Source organism: Sinohyriopsis cumingii, chromosome 3 (assembly GCF_028554795.1).
Source record: "Sinohyriopsis cumingii isolate HCF-2022 chromosome 3, ASM2855479v2, whole genome shotgun sequence".
In the NCBI taxonomy this organism is placed as follows: Eukaryota; Metazoa; Mollusca; class Bivalvia; order Unionida; family Unionidae; genus Sinohyriopsis; species Sinohyriopsis cumingii.
In genome coordinates, this window is record NC_142963.1 from 109,688,669 (window position 1) to 109,706,270 (window position 17,602).

General features: G+C 36.2%; 1 protein-coding gene across 1 annotated transcript in view; it reads right to left on the reverse strand.

The window, feature by feature from the left end:
• Positions 1-2,388: 2,388 nt before the first annotated feature.
• The window catches only part of LOC149803562 (putative ATP-dependent RNA helicase DDX46), a 100,245-nt gene continuing 85,031 nt past the window's right edge, over positions 2,389-17,602 (reverse strand). Inside the window, exons 21-22 of the mRNA XM_089953293.1 lie at positions 13,197-13,388; positions 2,389-10,205 (exon numbers count right to left, since the gene is read on the reverse strand). Of these exons, the coding sequence (XP_089809419.1) occupies positions 10,158-10,205; positions 13,197-13,388 (240 nt within the window). The 3' untranslated portion in view covers positions 2,389-10,157. The remainder of the gene's footprint in view (positions 10,206-13,196; positions 13,389-17,602) is intronic.

The window sequence follows — 17,602 nt, forward strand, 5'->3', positions numbered from 1 at the left end:
TATAAAACCGTTAAGAAACATCTCAGCATCTGCTATCCTATCACACATTGGGAACAATATTTGGTAATGTGACAGTTACTGCTCCAGTTTCAGAAGTACTGGTACTTGTAACTTCTCCGAATGGTTCGAGTTCATCACTTAACTGTTTAAATATGTTGTCAAAACTATAGTGCGAGTATTTCTGTTTTAAAAGTGACACATGTTTAGTTGCTCGGAAGTGATTTTCAAGAAAAACTAAGCCATGACTGCTATAATTTATTTGCTTTAAACACAAATTGCATAGCACCTGTCCCAGTAAGTTACACTTGAAAGAAGTGTCATCTAGTTTAACCAATAACAGTTTGTCTAAAACCATCTTCAATTCTACACAACATTAAAACCATTTGAAGGAAAATGTATTCATCATGTCTTTGTCAATTTCCTTCACTCCAGATTCCTTGTTTTCCATTTAAAATACTCATTTTTCCATGTGTTTTAAATCAAGACAATTGCTTCAGTCACCATTTTTGTAAACTTCTTTCCCCACCCCCCAAAAAGACATTTCCAAAACACTGTTTGATTAGTGGAATGTTACCAAACATGTTTGGTTATTGGTTAATAATTGCAATTGGATATTTCAGTCATTTCAGCCAGGCAATAAGCTGTCTAAATTACGGATGAATGATTATGCTGTTGTCATCTTTGTGGATCGATGGTCTACTCACCCTAGAAATTTCTCCTTGTATTTTTGCCAATCTCAAAATTGACCATGGGGATGAATAAATCTGCAGAAAGTTAAAGCCCTGTTATTAAATGATCAGTAAAGAACTTAATTGATAATGGGGAACACATCTAGGATGTCTTCTTTATGTGGATTATGTTATCAGTGGCTCAGCATGCTGATGTATGTCATCAGTGGCTCAGCATGTTGATGTATGTCATCAGTGGCTCAGCATGCCAGTGTATGTTATCAGTGGTTCAGCATGCTAATGTTATCAGTGGCTCAGCATGCTGATGTATGTTATCAGTGGCTCAGCATGCTGATGTATGTTATCAGTGGCTCAGCATGCTGATGTATATCATCAGTGGTTCAACATGCTGATGAATGTTATCAGTGGCTCAGCATGCTGATGTATGTTATCAGTGGCTCAGCATGCTGATGTATGTTATCAGTGGCACATCATGCTGATGTATGTTATCAGTGGCTCAGCATGCTGATGTATGTTATCACTGGCTCAAAATGCTGATGTATGTTATCAGTGGCTCAGCATGCTGATGTATGTTATCAGTGGCTCAACATGCTGATGTATGTTATCAGTGGCTCAGCATGCTGATGTATGTTATCAGTGGCTCAACATGCTGATGTATGTTATCAGTGGCACATCATGCTGATGTATGTTATCAGTGGCTCAGCATGCTGATGTATTATCAGTGGCTCAACATGCTGATGTATGTTATCAGTGGCTCAGCATGCTGATGTATGTTATCAGTGGCACATCATGCTGATGTATGTTATCAGTGGCTCAACGTGCTGATGTATGTTATCAGTGGCACATCATGCTGATGAATGTTATCAGTGGTTCAGCATGCTGATGTATGTTATCAGTGGCACATCATGCTGATGTATGTTATCAATAGCTCAGCATGCTGATGTATGTTATCAGTGACACATCATGCTGATGTATGTTATCAGTGGTTCAGCATGCTGATGTATGTCATCAGTGGCTCAGCATGCTGATGTATGCTATTAGTGGCTCAGCATGCAGATGTATGTTATCAGTGGCTCAGCATGCTGATGTATGTTAATGGCACAGCATACTGATGTATGTTATCAGTGGCACAGCATGCTGATTTAATGTTTTTGTTTCTGTACTCATTTGTAAAAGTTATGCTTCTGCCAATTATCCGATTACTAATAATCAGATAAAATACAGCACAGATAATAAATTTGGAAACACTCAATAGCTCATATTCACAAATTTTGTATTGCTGAATAAATGGTATATAGGATGTACCATGTACAATACAAGCCTCTGCAGTTGTGACCTAATTGCATCTAAGCTCCTGGTTGATTCCAAGTCAGTTTCGACTGATTACTGACAAGTGGCGGACAATAGACCATCGCATAAGCTCTTCTAGTCTATCACCAGCAGAGACCAAAAACTTTATCTGACTGTGATACCCTTGACCTTTGGGGCAGTCAAATGAACCTAGTGTGCAACAAATTATCTAGTGATAATGTATACCTGTTTAAATTTAAGAATAGCTCCATGGGGAACTAATATTATATTGTACTATGTAATCATGAACTTAACAGTTATGAAGATCATCAGTTTTAGCAAGTGCAAAATTTTGAAGGATTTCACAAAGAATATTATTTGCTAAAATGAAAAAAACTCCACAACACAATGTAGACAATCGTTTATTTACAAAAATGGTGTCATAAATACAGCCAAACCTGTCATAAGCAGTCAACCATGGACAGAGGCTAAATTGCCTCTTAACACAGGTGATCTCTGAATGGAGGTTTAATAAACAAACTAAGTTTCTGAACAAATACCATCCACCAATTACTTTATTTGGTTAATAATATTATTTGTTGTTGCTGTTATTGTTTTCAATGTTGTTATTATTTTTTTTACACAACTTTATTCTACAATAAATCTTGGATTAACACATTCTTATAATTTTCAGAGCGTTTTTATGTTTCTTTTCTGTCACCTTTTTATTCAATTGGTATAAATTCCTTTTCAAAGAATCAACTGTAAAAAAAATGTTATTACTTATAAATTTTGATGGAAGTCATTTTTGTTCAAAGATTTCTTAAAGCTTCCAATTTATCTATTTTTCATGCTGTACACTTCTGCTTATATACATATATATATATACATATATATATATATATATATATATATATATATATATATATATATATATATATATATATAGTAAGAAGAAAGCTTGCTCAGTTGCTTATATATTGTAGCTGGAGTTTGCTGTCTCTAGTTACAGACCTATGCCAAATACTGAAAGAGTCAACCCTATGACTGACAGACCATCTTTGTTCAAAGATTTGTCATGCCTTTTTAAGTTAAAACATTGGTCTCATGACTATCAAATGTGGACAAGCTTTAATTCCCAATTCGATGTTTTTCCAAAATCTGGCAAAGCATTCCTTAAAAATTTGAACAGAATATCCTTGAAAAAGTAATGAACTGAATGTCAGTTCATTATCTATTCTTAGATTAAAATGTGTACCCTGAGGATTAAATGCCTGTTAGTATTTTGATCGCAAATATGACTAGATATTTAATGAAGATCTGGTATGTACATAAATTAAAGCAGCAGTGCTTGAAAGATACATTTTCTTACATTAAAAGTGATATGTACGAAGAGTTTACCATGATCTCGATCCTCCAATAATTATTATGCAGTATTACTGACAGAAATTGTTGAATTGATCTGATTTTATCTATTAAAGTAAACTAAGGGTAAAATTGGTCCTTTCTTAACTTGTCTCATGAATATATTATGTACAGTCATCAGCAAATCACCAAGAAAAATGGGTGGGAAATTACCATTCCATAAATTACTTGTTGAGAACTTACGCTCAGGGGGTAGGGGGAAATGAGAATAGCCATACAGACCAAGTGACCATCAAATAATGGTGACTGTTCGAGCAGGTTTGACTGTATCCTTAATTATAGTACATCTACTTGTAAAAACTGAATTACAAGAAAATATTTTGACCTACACAGCATATGAATGTTGTATGCAACATATCTTTTGTGATTAGGTATGTTTATTCAAAGGTTCATTAAATATTTTTATGCAATCAGAATGTATTTACCTGCTTGAAAACATTAATAACAAGAAGCCCAACTGGGCTGATGTCACTCACCTATGTAGCAGACATGTACAAGCTTGTGAATGCAAATTTACACAAATACTGAAATTGTTATCAGGAAAGAAAAGCATGGAACACATAACTGTATATTATCTATTAATGTGGGTGTCATTAATCTGCTTTCCTAAGCTATATATATATATATATTCATAGCCTCACCCTTATAGAATATATGCTTACTTCGCATTATAAGAGGAATAAATCTGTGCAATCAGCATGGATTTTGGGTCTGCCCTAACCCCTGGAGTATCATGGCTGGAGTCATAACTTGAACAGTACTGAGAACCACAACTCAAGGAAGCTACAGTAGCTTTGGGGGTAACAAGGAGAAAATGATAAACCTCTGAAGTGAATTGATGTGATTCACAATACACAGCCTATGATATGAAGCATTATCAATATACAATTTTTTATGTCTTTTCATTTCATATGTGTTGACATATTAGTTGTATATCTAGTAAGCAGATTGCAGAAAGACTCTGTTCATATGCCAAGCTCATCCTTGACAAGATATAGAAAGTACTTCCAAACAGACAACCTGTTAGTTGTCAGTGATTTTTATTCAACCTTTTGGGCCATTTCAGGCTGCTCGATTTCATCAGGTGCAGGATTCATCTTGGTCATGATAACTTTCCTTTTACACTGCAGGAATTATGTATAAAACATCTTATTATCAATTCCATGTCTTCACTTGAATTTGGAAGTCAATTCAGTGCAATCTTTATAAAAAAAAATAGTGCAACATTTCTTTGTGCAATGGAAATCTTATTTAGAATTCCAAGTGGGTGAGTGGAGATGACTAAGAACCAAATCCTCCACAATGTACTTCCTGCAGATGCAAAACAACTGCTGTGGCTAGTGAAAAAAATAAATTATTGACAACACCCACGACCCTTCAACTGATTAACAAGGTGACTGTAACTGATGCAGTTTGGATTCTATACTATTGCCAGTTATATATTCATTTTTTTAAATCCTATCAGCATGTACAGTTACTGATTACATTTATCATTGTAAAAGGAGACATTACAAACTTGTTTCCCACATATAATTTAAGTACTTTACGGATCATTTTAATAGCCACTTTTAGGCAAAGTTTCTTTGTTGTTTTATACTTCAGGGTGTGACACAGTGAATAGGCAAGAGTTAGTTCTGATTGGTGGTTATTATTTTGCTCTGGACTTGAACAAACAATAACAACAAATCGCAATTAGATGTGACATATTTCTGTGTGTGACACACTGTAAGTGTAGCCTTTAAGTTTGATGTAAGTAGCCAAGATGTGAAGCAGCACAGAAATGCTGTGTAATGTGGTTATTACAGGGCTGTGAACAGCATTTATGAAAAAAGAGGAAAATGTATTTTGAGTGTCAAGTCAGTAGCATAGGCCCCCTTGTAGGTCCAGGGCAACATAATCAATGCACAGAGAAATTCACTGTATAAAACCGTTAAGAAACATCTCAGCATCTGCTATCCTATCACACATTGGGAACAATATTTGGTAATGTGACAGTTACTGCTCCAGTTTCAGAAGTACTGGTACTTGTAACTTCTCCGAATGGTTCGAGTTCATCACTTAACTGTTTAAATATGTTGTCAAAACTATAGTGCGAGTATTTCTGTTTTAAAAGTGACACATGTTTAGTTGCTCGGAAGTGATTTTCAAGAAAAACTAAGCCATGACTGCTATAATTTATTTGCTTTAAACACAAATTGCATAGCACCTGTCCCAGTAAGTTACACTTGAAAGAAGTGTCATCTAGTTTAACCAATAACAGTTTGTCTAAAACCATCTTCAATTCTACACAACATTAAAACCATTTGAAGGAAAATGTATTCATCATGTCTTTGTCAATTTCCTTCACTCCAGATTCCTTGTTTTCCATTTAAAATACTCATTTTTCCATGTGTTTTAAATCAAGACAATTGCTTCAGTCACCATTTTTGTAAACTTCTTTCCCCACCCCCCAAAAAGACATTTCCAAAACACTGTTTGATTAGTGGAATGTTACCAAACATGTTTGGTTATTGGTTAATAATTGCAATTGGATATTTCAGTCATTTCAGCCAGGCAATAAGCTGTCTAAATTACGGATGAATGATTATGCTGTTGTCATCTTTGTGGATCGATGGTCTACTCACCCTAGAAATTTCTCCTTGTATTTTTGCCAATCTCAAAATTGACCATGGGGATGAATAAATCTGCAGAAAGTTAAAGCCCTGTTATTAAATGATCAGTAAAGAACTTAATTGATAATGGGGAACACATCTAGGATGTCTTCTTTATGTGGATTATGTTATCAGTGGCTCAGCATGCTGATGTATGTCATCAGTGGCTCAGCATGTTGATGTATGTCATCAGTGGCTCAGCATGCCAGTGTATGTTATCAGTGGTTCAGCATGCTAATGTTATCAGTGGCTCAGCATGCTGATGTATGTTATCAGTGGCTCAGCATGCTGATGTATGTTATCAGTGGCTCAGCATGCTGATGTATATCATCAGTGGTTCAACATGCTGATGAATGTTATCAGTGGCTCAGCATGCTGATGTATGTTATCAGTGGCACATCATGCTGATGTATGTTATCAGTGGCTCAGCATGCTGATGTATGTTATCACTGGCTCAAAATGCTGATGTATGTTATCAGTGGCTCAGCATGCTGATGTATGTTATCAGTGGCTCAACATGCTGATGTATGTTATCAGTGGCTCAGCATGCTGATGTATGTTATCAGTGGCTCAACATGCTGATGTATGTTATCAGTGGCACATCATGCTGATGTATGTTATCAGTGGCTCAGCATGCTGATGTATTATCAGTGGCTCAACATGCTGATGTATGTTATCAGTGGCTCAGCATGCTGATGTATGTTATCAGTGGCACATCATGCTGATGTATGTTATCAGTGGCTCAACGTGCTGATGTATGTTATCAGTGGCACATCATGCTGATGAATGTTATCAGTGGTTCAGCATGCTGATGTATGTTATCAGTGGCACATCATGCTGATGTATGTTATCAATAGCTCAGCATGCTGATGTATGTTATCAGTGACACATCATGCTGATGTATGTTATCAGTGGTTCAGCATGCTGATGTATGTCATCAGTGGCTCAGCATGCTGATGTATGCTATTAGTGGCTCAGCATGCAGATGTATGTTATCAGTGGCTCAGCATGCTGATGTATGTTAATGGCACAGCATACTGATGTATGTTATCAGTGGCACAGCATGCTGATTATGTTATCAATGGCTCAGCATGCTGATGTATGCTATCAGTGGCTCAGCAAGATGATGTATGTTATCAGTGACTCAGCATGCTGATGGAAAGAAATAATCAGCATGGAAATGGTGGGGTTGAGATTTTAATGATGTAAGTGTACATACCAAATCTGATTAATATCTAATCACAAATACAGCCTTTAGAGTGTTCATAAGTTTTTTGCATATGCAACATCAACTCATTAATTAACATATCAGTTATTAATAATCAAACTCATTTGAAATCTTTTGTAAGTGTACATACCAAATCAAGACCTGATCAGAATGTGATATCTGTTCAAAAGCTCAGCCAATCTGATGCAAAAGTACCTGATTAGTTTTATGTGTAGATGTGGCTCATAAATGAACTGATTTTGATATCTCAATGATAACAGATTACAAACCAAATCTGGTCAATAGCCTCTAGAGTGTTCACAAACTCAGTCAACCTGATGCAAGCTCACCTCATTAATATGTATGGATGATATTCATAAATAAACATATTAAAGATCTCAATGACACAGGTCTACACCAAATCTGATCAAGATCTATAAAAAAAGTATGACCTATCATGCGTTCACATGCTTGGCCATTAGGATGCAAAATCACCTCAATAACATATATGGGTCACTCATAATTAATTAATTTGAAATTTTGATGATATAAGCTTATACTTCAAATCTGAAAGAAACTCTGATCAGAAATTAAACTTTATGAGTGTTCATAAGCAGATGTTGATGGATAAATAGTTGAAAAACAATGCATAACATGCAAAACAACCATTCATAAGCTCAGTTGACCTTTGGCCAGGTGAACTAGAAATGCATAAACTGAACTTTTACTTTGTTAAGACCTTTATATATGAGCTTGGCAAAATGAATATGCTCCATAATCCAACACACTGGCTAATAAAAGATATATATGTATTCATAATAATTTTAGTGGTATGCAACACAGCATCTAAAAATGATGTAGGTACAGTTTCATTTAGATATCTCCAACTGTGTGTGAGTTACAAGAAGAAAAATAAAGATGCAAATGCTTTACCAATATTGTCCTAAAATAATCACTGGCTGTTACCTTTAACACTGAATATGGTACCTGACTGGTACCAAAAACACAATCTAGTCTGATTAATATTTGACTACTAATCAGAAAATATATTTAATAGAAGATTACAGAGTTGACAGAAAATGTCAGAAAAATCATATAAAACACTTCCCATAAAAAGTTACAAAGTGGACATAAAACTGCCCACATGAAGACTGAATTAAATGAAAATCTGCAAAAAACTCTGTAAACAAAAATACCATGAATGGTACATTATATGCCTTCCATGTTTAACAGTCCTCTATGTAGGCTAGTAGGCATAACTCTTTGATCAAGTCAAATTATACAGATTTGAACTAAACTTCTGTAGAGAGACTAGTATTATTATCTTATCTGACTTATAATGACCATAAGCACTGTCCTTTAGACTCCCTAAAATCATGTTTCTTTATTTCAACAAGTGCAAGCCATCCACAGCCTCAAAATCAAAAGGCCTATTCTAAACCTTGTTATTATGCCAACCCACCCCTTCCACAACTCTTCTTTCAGTCACTGACTTTGACCCTTTGACCTCAATTAACAGGCTTGTTCTTCTCCAAAGTGTAACCCATCCATAGTTTACACAGGCATTCCATAAGGAAATTTAAGCTATTTTAAGGACAAAAATGTCATTTTTGAGCAATTTTCAAAGTAACCACCAAACACTTTTCAAGAATAGTATTTCTGCAAAGAAGTAATTCCTAATTTTTAAGTGACAGTAACCTTGACCCTTGACATTTTGAGGCCAAAAATCATTAAGCATCTTGCTTATCAAAAGTACAAGCCATCAAACAAAGTCTGGTTCAGGTCCCATGTAGAAACTATAGCTATTTTCTGCAAAAACCAGTTCTCTTTCAGTGATCCTAAGCTTTGATCTCACGGGCTCTACTCAACAGACTTCTTCCATCTACAACTGTAAGCTATTCATTGAGTTTGGTCCATATATGTTGTTGGTGTTGTGGGTTTAACACCATTTTTTCAGCATATGGTAGGCCATACATAGCAGCCAGTTTAACTGGTGGAGGAAGAACCCAGGAAAAACCCAGGAAGAACCACTGACCCACAGGAAGCTACTGGCAAGCTTTCCCACACACCCAGATTGGCTGAGCCCAAAAACTTGAACCCATGTTGACAGAGGTGAGATGGCAGTGATCTGTAAAGATGAGCGCCTTTGACCACATGGCCATCTGGTCAAGAATTTTATCATAGAATTAATGTCATTGTGCAGAAACTATTTTTCTTCTTTTAGTTACTATCACCCTGAACTTTGATCTTTTGACCCCAAAATTAACAGGCTTCTTTCTTGTACTGAGTGGAAGCCATCCACAAAGGTTTGGACCATGTCTCTGATGTTGAACTAATATTATTGTGTGGAAAACACTCTTCTTTTTTCCCCACAACAATTACCATGACCATTGACCCTAAAATTGATGGGCTTCTCCCTTACCCCAAATGCAGGGTATTTACCATGCTCTGTAATGGTAGATGGTAGAGAACTTGAGTTATTAGAAATCAAATGGATGAACATATGGATGGATGTCATAACATAATATTTATAGCAGTATATATAATACATATGAATGATGACAAAACTTTAATAGTTGAACATGATAATGCATGCTATGTCCAGTTCATGTATCAAATGGCATGAAATACGACAAATCATTACAGATTTTAGCTAACTACACATGGTAGGCATACACATAAAAACCTTGAGAAGGCGATTACTGTAGGGCAAGTGCATGCCAACATGCAGGGCCTTGTTAAAAAGATCTGAAACTTATAAAAATTAATCCTTCAAATGAATCTCCTCTTTTGAGAGCCTTCAATAGTATTATACTCTCAAAATTCAATTCTTTATTAAGCTGTGAAGTGATGAGATCTACCAGAACGTGTCCTGACACACACAGTTGAGTCCTGTCATAAAACCTTGTATCTGCCTTTATTGATTGGCTGGTAGGAATTTTGCTGAAAAAAATTTAAAATAAAATGAAGTAAATTTTAGCTGCAACATGAATTGCTTTTCTTGTGAAGCATTCAAGGTGTTAAGGAAATATGATACAAATCCAGGATAACCGTCTTATAATTGACATTTTTTAACGTCAACCAGCATCTTAATGATGATATTCTTTAAAAAAAACAAATTAGCACTATACCGTAGATAACAAAATACAATGAAATATCAATGAAAATAGTGAAAATACCTGCTGGTGGCAACAAATTAAAAAATAAATACCAATTAAATAAGTTTCATCAAGTAAATTTCAGTGTAATCATAAATGTGATTTGACCTCTTGTATTCAACTGTGAAAAGTTTCAACTGAACATCAAAGCAATGGCCATAAGAGTTTCCATGAGATCTAATTAGTGCTATTCTGATCTGTGACTTGTGTGTTTGTTGCATTGTTACATTCATTAAAATTTGACCTGCTTTGTATTATTATTATGTCAATTTTGTCTTTTGTATCAAATCAAGGGGTAGAATAAAAAAAAGTAAAGGGACTGTAAATACTACCTTTGAAAGATCTAATGACCATGGTTGAATTTCAAGACAACTCAATTCAATTTACTAATTGTACACCGTTTTACATATTATTATGTAAGAAACATCATTAAAATATTTAACATTAATATGGAATTTATCATAATAATTCTTAAATGTGACCAACGATAGCATGGGAACCAAGCGAACCGCATACATGATGCTCGAAAAGCTAAGTTTCATAGATAGAGTTCATTGCGGAGAAGATATATAAAAACTATGCAATGAACTTAAAAATCCCGAATTGGTACTCTGAGGTTTTTTCAAGGATGAGCAGAAATTTCATGATAACTTGCAACAAAATCACAGCTATATTTTTTAATGATAAAACAATTTTTTTCTTCAAATTTTGATGTTTCTTGAAATAAATTTCCAGATTTTTAATAAAAGGAATCTTGTTCTGATCTGAATCAACAATAAGATAAGAATGTATCAAGGGCTGCCAGATCTAAATGTGTAAATGAAATTTTTTCACGTTAGCCTTGTAAACATTTACAAAACCTGCCTTCTGTTCAAACGACATATAAAAAGCATGAAAAGGTAACACATACTTTCTATAACACATCATGCAAAGTTTTTACTTAGAAACCCCCCTTACATGGTCATGTTTAAAAAAATCATAATTTTCAGTCATGTAAATCATAAAAAATAAATTAAAAAAAAAATAGAGCAATCTTTCCTGACACTATAATATGCACTCATAACCTGTGTAAACTGTAAACAGTCATTCTTATGCACATGGAAACTATCACCTATGGTCAGTTTATACAGTAGACTGACAAGGAAACAATTAAAACTTAAAATGTTCAGAGAAAAACAACCAGAACTGCACAGATTACTTAACTGACTGCTAGGGTGACGTTGGATTATGAATCCTTTGTGGAAGAACCCATCCTGTTATAATGGCACAAATGAAGTACATGAAATGGAACAACCCATTTGAAGAAAGGTAAATGAAAGGGATGTGTGTTGTGGAAATGAAAGTTGTTACTCTTTATTGCCTTTAAAGATAATGTTTAAGCCAATTTTTATTAAAGATTATTGGGTCAGATTCACTCAGCTGGAATGGAAGGGTAAGTTTGATTTTAGCTTATATCTTGATAACATTAATTTCATTTGGAATCATTTAAGCATGAGAGTAATGAGTCAGTCCACATTCCATAATACATCTCATCTTGCTGAAGTGTTTAGATAAATGAAGCAGTTATTGTTCTCTCAATCCTGAGTGGAAGCTAATGTTTAGAACAGTCCAATCAAGTAATCAAAATTGCTGTGGAAATTATGTATTTTTTTTACTTAAATAAGAAGACTTTACTTTTTAAACAATATATTAATGGAAACAAATCACATTTATTACCAACTGCCAGTTCTGGTATGCAAGTGGATTAATCACATTTAAACAGAATTGTTTCATATTCTAATGGTCATATAAATGTTTAGAATTTTTATGTAAATGTGACAATCTTAAATGTATCCACATTTACACAGAAAAAGCAGTGATGTAATACACACTGTTTTCACTGGTAAACTTGAAAACACTTGGAGTAATGTTTGTTTCTTTCTATGATAATTCCAGGGTTGGTTGTCTTGAAAATAAAGGTAATTTATACAGAAACATTAGAATTTTTTTTATTTACTGACAATAATTCCCAAAGTGATGAAAAAGTGACTACTTGACCATTTACCCCGTAACCCCACTAACATTAATTTGTCCATCCCTTTTTGAAGTTTTCAGACATATCTTGGCAACACGCACACTCACGTATGCTGCAGTCTATATTTTTGTACTCTGCTGTGTGCAGGTTATCAAAGGAGAAGTGTATATTCTATTGTCTCTGCTTATGAGTCAAAAGTTTGTCTGTCTGTCTTTAAACCCAAAACTCCATTTTGATGCTTAAAGACTTTCAAAGTCTTGGCTAAATTTTTAAACCCTGTCCAAATATACTGTACATCTTTACTGGTAATACATTTTTATTTGCAATCACGAGAACTTCTCTAAAAGGTCATTCAGGTTAAAATGTAATAACTAGGTACACTAGCCCTAAAATGTAATAACTAGATACACTAGCCCTAAAATGTAATAACTAGGTACACTAGCAATTTAACTGATAATACAGCAATATTTGCTTGACATTCGGAAATCATTTTGCAGTACATGTCAATATGGACTGGGACAGCAAATCAAATCAGACATCTACATCAGGATAAAATAAATCTTTACCTTGCTTTCACTCTTACATTTAGAAATATCTAACTTGTAAACTGCCTAGAACTAAAGGCATGTATATTCTTAACTTCTGCCCAATAAAAAGTTAATCTGCAAAATAAACAAACAAGCAAACCCCCTCAAAATTTACATACATCAATGTAAGTTCATATACACTTGTGTGATGTACATATAACCACTGTGTTCTTACCAGCCTGATAAGCTCCTCCTTGATGAGTCGTGTCACCTCCTTCTTGGCCTTCTGAATGGCCATTTCACTTGTGGCCTCTATAGCCAGGTACAGCTTGCGTTCTCCTTCCTTGGGCTCCTTGCCTTGGGAGAAGTATGTCCCACGTACTGTGATACCTGCCTCTGAGTACTCACATATCTGAGCCAGGGCTTCCTGAAAATTAAATAGAATAAAATACAGAAATCATAATGGAAACACTCTGGGCACCCACAATTAAACAAGAGGCTAAGTGGACCTGAGATTGTTCACCTGGCTTTTATCAGCACAACACATCTCTTCATCATGTACCGGTATATTAGTTTAGTAGAATGCTCTTCTTCAATTAAGTCAAACTTCGATGAATGGCCTTTGAGAAATTTCATTTTCAAGGGGTTTTTTTTATCACTATTTTTTTTCAAAAGTGGTTGACAATCATTTAAAGATGCTACCTTTTTAAAAGTTATTTCATGTTTGTATGTAATAAAAAAATTATATCTTTCCCAGATAAGTGCTGTAAATCATCTAAGTTTGCTAATTTGACATGTCTGATACTGGACAAAGGGTAGATATAATTATCCCATGTATTTGTTTTCCCAACTGTTTAAAAGCACAAAGCATAAAGGTGTGAAAGCTTATCTTCTCGACTTGTCAAAAACCTAATAATTAAATGATTACCTCAGGGTATGTATTATTACTTGAACCAACACGAAATAATAACACTGGTTTTTGTTCAAAAAGGTTATTTTGTTTGGTACTTTTAACAGAATGCATAAGAAGTAAAATTCTGCTTCCATTTAAGAGATATCAGCACTATAGTGATAACTGATATGCACCAAGAACTGGTTCCATCCACTAGACATTACATCTGTCCCTCACAACATGATTTGTAACTATATTGTCTCAGCATGTCAGCACATCAGAGTTTTAGAATAAAATAGCTGTAGCCTTGGCCTTAGTCAACACTAAAAAAAAAAATATGCAGGCAAGAACATTTTTTATTATTATGCTCCTAGACTAGTTGGGGTACCTGATAAAATAAAATGTCACCATCAGTTTTTACTGGAAATGTCCTCAATTACACATTGCTACATATTTGCAAGGTAGTATGTCTGCCTGTTGTTACATAATAACTATTTTGTAAAAAAAAAGTAGAGTGGAATAAAATACTGTGAATTTTTATGGAACAGCCCCTGTTTGAGGTCACCACTAGACTTGTCTGAATTAATGTGGACCATTTTTGGCTCAGAGTCGATCGTTTTAAAAGTGAAAGGCATTGATGACAGCCTTCACTTCTAGGATATTGATGGGTACAGGCTATTCCTATGACTCCCATGTGTCGCTGACAGTAGTGAAGGTCAACAACACGTGGGCACCCTAATACTGTACAATGGCGTCTTTACATATAAATATTTCCACTTGGGTCTTCTCCAGCAGGATCTCCATGGTCAGCCAACCTGGGTTGCACCATTGACACAGGAATGATAAAGTTTTGGGAGTAATCATGCCTGATTGATCAAGGGGACCTGAAAAGGGGTGATATTGTGCTCTCATTGTCTGCACAAAAGATGGCCCAGCAGGATCAAGTCAGCTGCCACACAGAATAAACCAAGGAGCTGCAATACCTCTCTCATTGAAATCCGAGTCCTGTTGGAAACTGACTCAACAAACTTGATGATTCTGATTATGCGAACACGAATAAGTTGCACCTGATTCTGATTGGTTAAAAATTCCATGGATACAATTCTGTGATGGATGGGGGTCTAACTTTTCCCAGTTCACTAGATAACCTGGATGATCTAAAAGGGAGAGATTATTTTTGCCTTGGGGAAGAATGGAATTGACCATGTTTCTGGAGGATGTCATCCAGGTATTCTGCCATCAATCAGAACAAGGTGATGACATAATCCGTAATCTCCGCAATAGCCAGAGGGCTAATGTTGAGGCCATTGAGGCCAAATTAAGAACTCTGAACTGATAATGTGTTACTGTAAACAAAACAGAGAAAATGTTCATGACGCAGGAATGAACTGGGATTTGAAAATATGTGTTGGTCAGACTGAGACAGATAGCATACTTGTCTAACTGAACGGAGAGGTGGATTGAACTCACCAGCTACATCTTGTATTTGTTGAGGCGACTCCATTCAAAGATGTGTATTGCTGTTTGCTTTAAAAAAAAAGAAACAGTCTTCAATAAAACTCCATGAATTGTTGTCTTTGCACAAGCTTTGATGAGTGACCATATCTACTGTTGCAGAAAGACATTTCTCTCCTGATCTGATGGTGCATCCATGAAGAGGGGAAAGGAGATTGTTGATGAACGAAACCTTAAGCCCCTCCGAATGATCTTGATCCTCCACCACCATTCCCAAAGGAATAAGGAGCTGCAGTGACCTCAACATTTGGTTTCTTACTGCCTCTCTGTGAATGCTTCCTAGGGATTGATATTGGTGCATATGTGACTGAGAAGATCCTATGTCCTGAGACAACTTAACATCCCTTCACACTGGTGGGGGCTGAGTAGTTATAAATGTCTGTGTGGGTTGACTGGTGAGGTGGAAGAGCAGTTCCTGATCTGCCTGCCTATGAACTTCCCCTATTCTTCATGCAAAGCAATGGTGACCCAAACAGGGTGGTCTGGAAAGGGAGGGTATGACAAGTTTTGAGCTATATAGATCACAACCCTGGTAAGTGATCCTAGCAATCCTGGCCATTTCCTCCCAAGTGAGGTTATTGCTGAGTGTCTCCATTGAGTCTGAAAGGTGTCAGTGAGGCCAAATCAAAACAACGAAGAAGGTGCAATGACATCCTGAACCAGCTCTAATGGGTATGGAGCATATTTGTAGGCATTATAAAACAGACGAGCAGACATGTGAACAGCTGCTATATTCTTGTCAAGTGCATGGAGATCAGTCCTGAAGGATCTGTCAGCTTAAGTCCGATTGAGGAAAGAACCAGAAGGATGGCATTTCTTCCTCCTCGCTGAGATATCAATTCTTTAGAGCAGCGGTCGGGGGTGGAGTAGCCAACACAAAAAGTGTCTTCAATGGCAGCTTGAAAGCTAAACTTCAGTCAGTTCCATGGTCAGTTCTGAGTATGATGTGAAGGATGGTGGATCTGATGGAGTTCTGTCACACTCACTGTGCATCGAAGCCTAATCTGGGTCTACCTGCAGCTCTGGAGAAGACATACCAGGTGGAATGAAGACTCAATTCCATCCCTATAAAAACATCACTACCACTCTCTGGTGATGGTGCTGTTTTATTATGCATTAGATCCAATTGATCTGGTACAAACCCCATGCATCCTGACTTATAGGCCCAGAGACAAATGCTCAGGCATGCGAGGGAACTTATGCCCGCTGAGCTCCCTAAAATTGGGAAACACTCTCTCAATGAGTTGAAAATCCAAGCAACAAACTAGCTAGGGCCCCAAGTGGTCTAAAGCGCTCACCATTATGGATCACTGCCATCTCACCTCTGTCTGCGCCGGTTTGAGTCTCGGATTCAGCCAATGTGGGTATGTGAGAAAGCTTGCCAGCAGCTTCTTGTGGGTCGGTGGTTCTTTCCCGGGTTCTTCTTCCACCATTAATACTGGCTGCCATGTATAGCCTATCGTGTGCTGAAAAATGGCGTTAAACCCCACAACAACAATAACAACAACAACAAACTAGCTGGCTGGGCCATCTTCTCAAAAGGTGTCCCATGCTGGATGGTCAGTGACGGTTGGCTGGCTGGTAACTGTGCAGTGGTATAAGGAGGTGGATCCAACTGATCTGATACAAACTGCGTGCAACCTGACTTGCATGCCCGAATGCCATGCTCAGATATGAAGGGGAACTTACACCCACTGGGCTGAATAAAATTGGGGAATACTCCCCAGAGTTGGTATTGCCAACAATGAACCGTAGGTTGTCTTCCTTGACTGATTCCATCTTTCCTTCCCTTCAATGCCAATCGGGCTATTGCTTTGAATGTGCATTTCATGGATTTTGTAAACATGTCTATCGAAACGACACAAGAAGAGAAAACAAAGCATAGATTAGCAAATCAGTATGTGACTAATAAGCTAATAGCACAGATTAGAAAATCAGTATGTAACTAGCTAATACTTAGCCCAGATAACCTCTGAGTACATATTACGATGCTGCATATCACAGATGATTTATTTGTAGTATAAACAAGAGTCATGGTAGATTTCCATTCTCTGAAGTTGCATATATAGCATTTAACTGACATTCTGCTGAGATGACACAAGCAGAGAAAGCAAAGCATAAATCAGTAATTCGTGAAGTTGCTAACTCACTAATATAAATATTTTCCGGAAAAATATAATGCAATAAAATCTGTAAAGAGAGATGCATTTATGTTGATTTGGGAACATGGGATC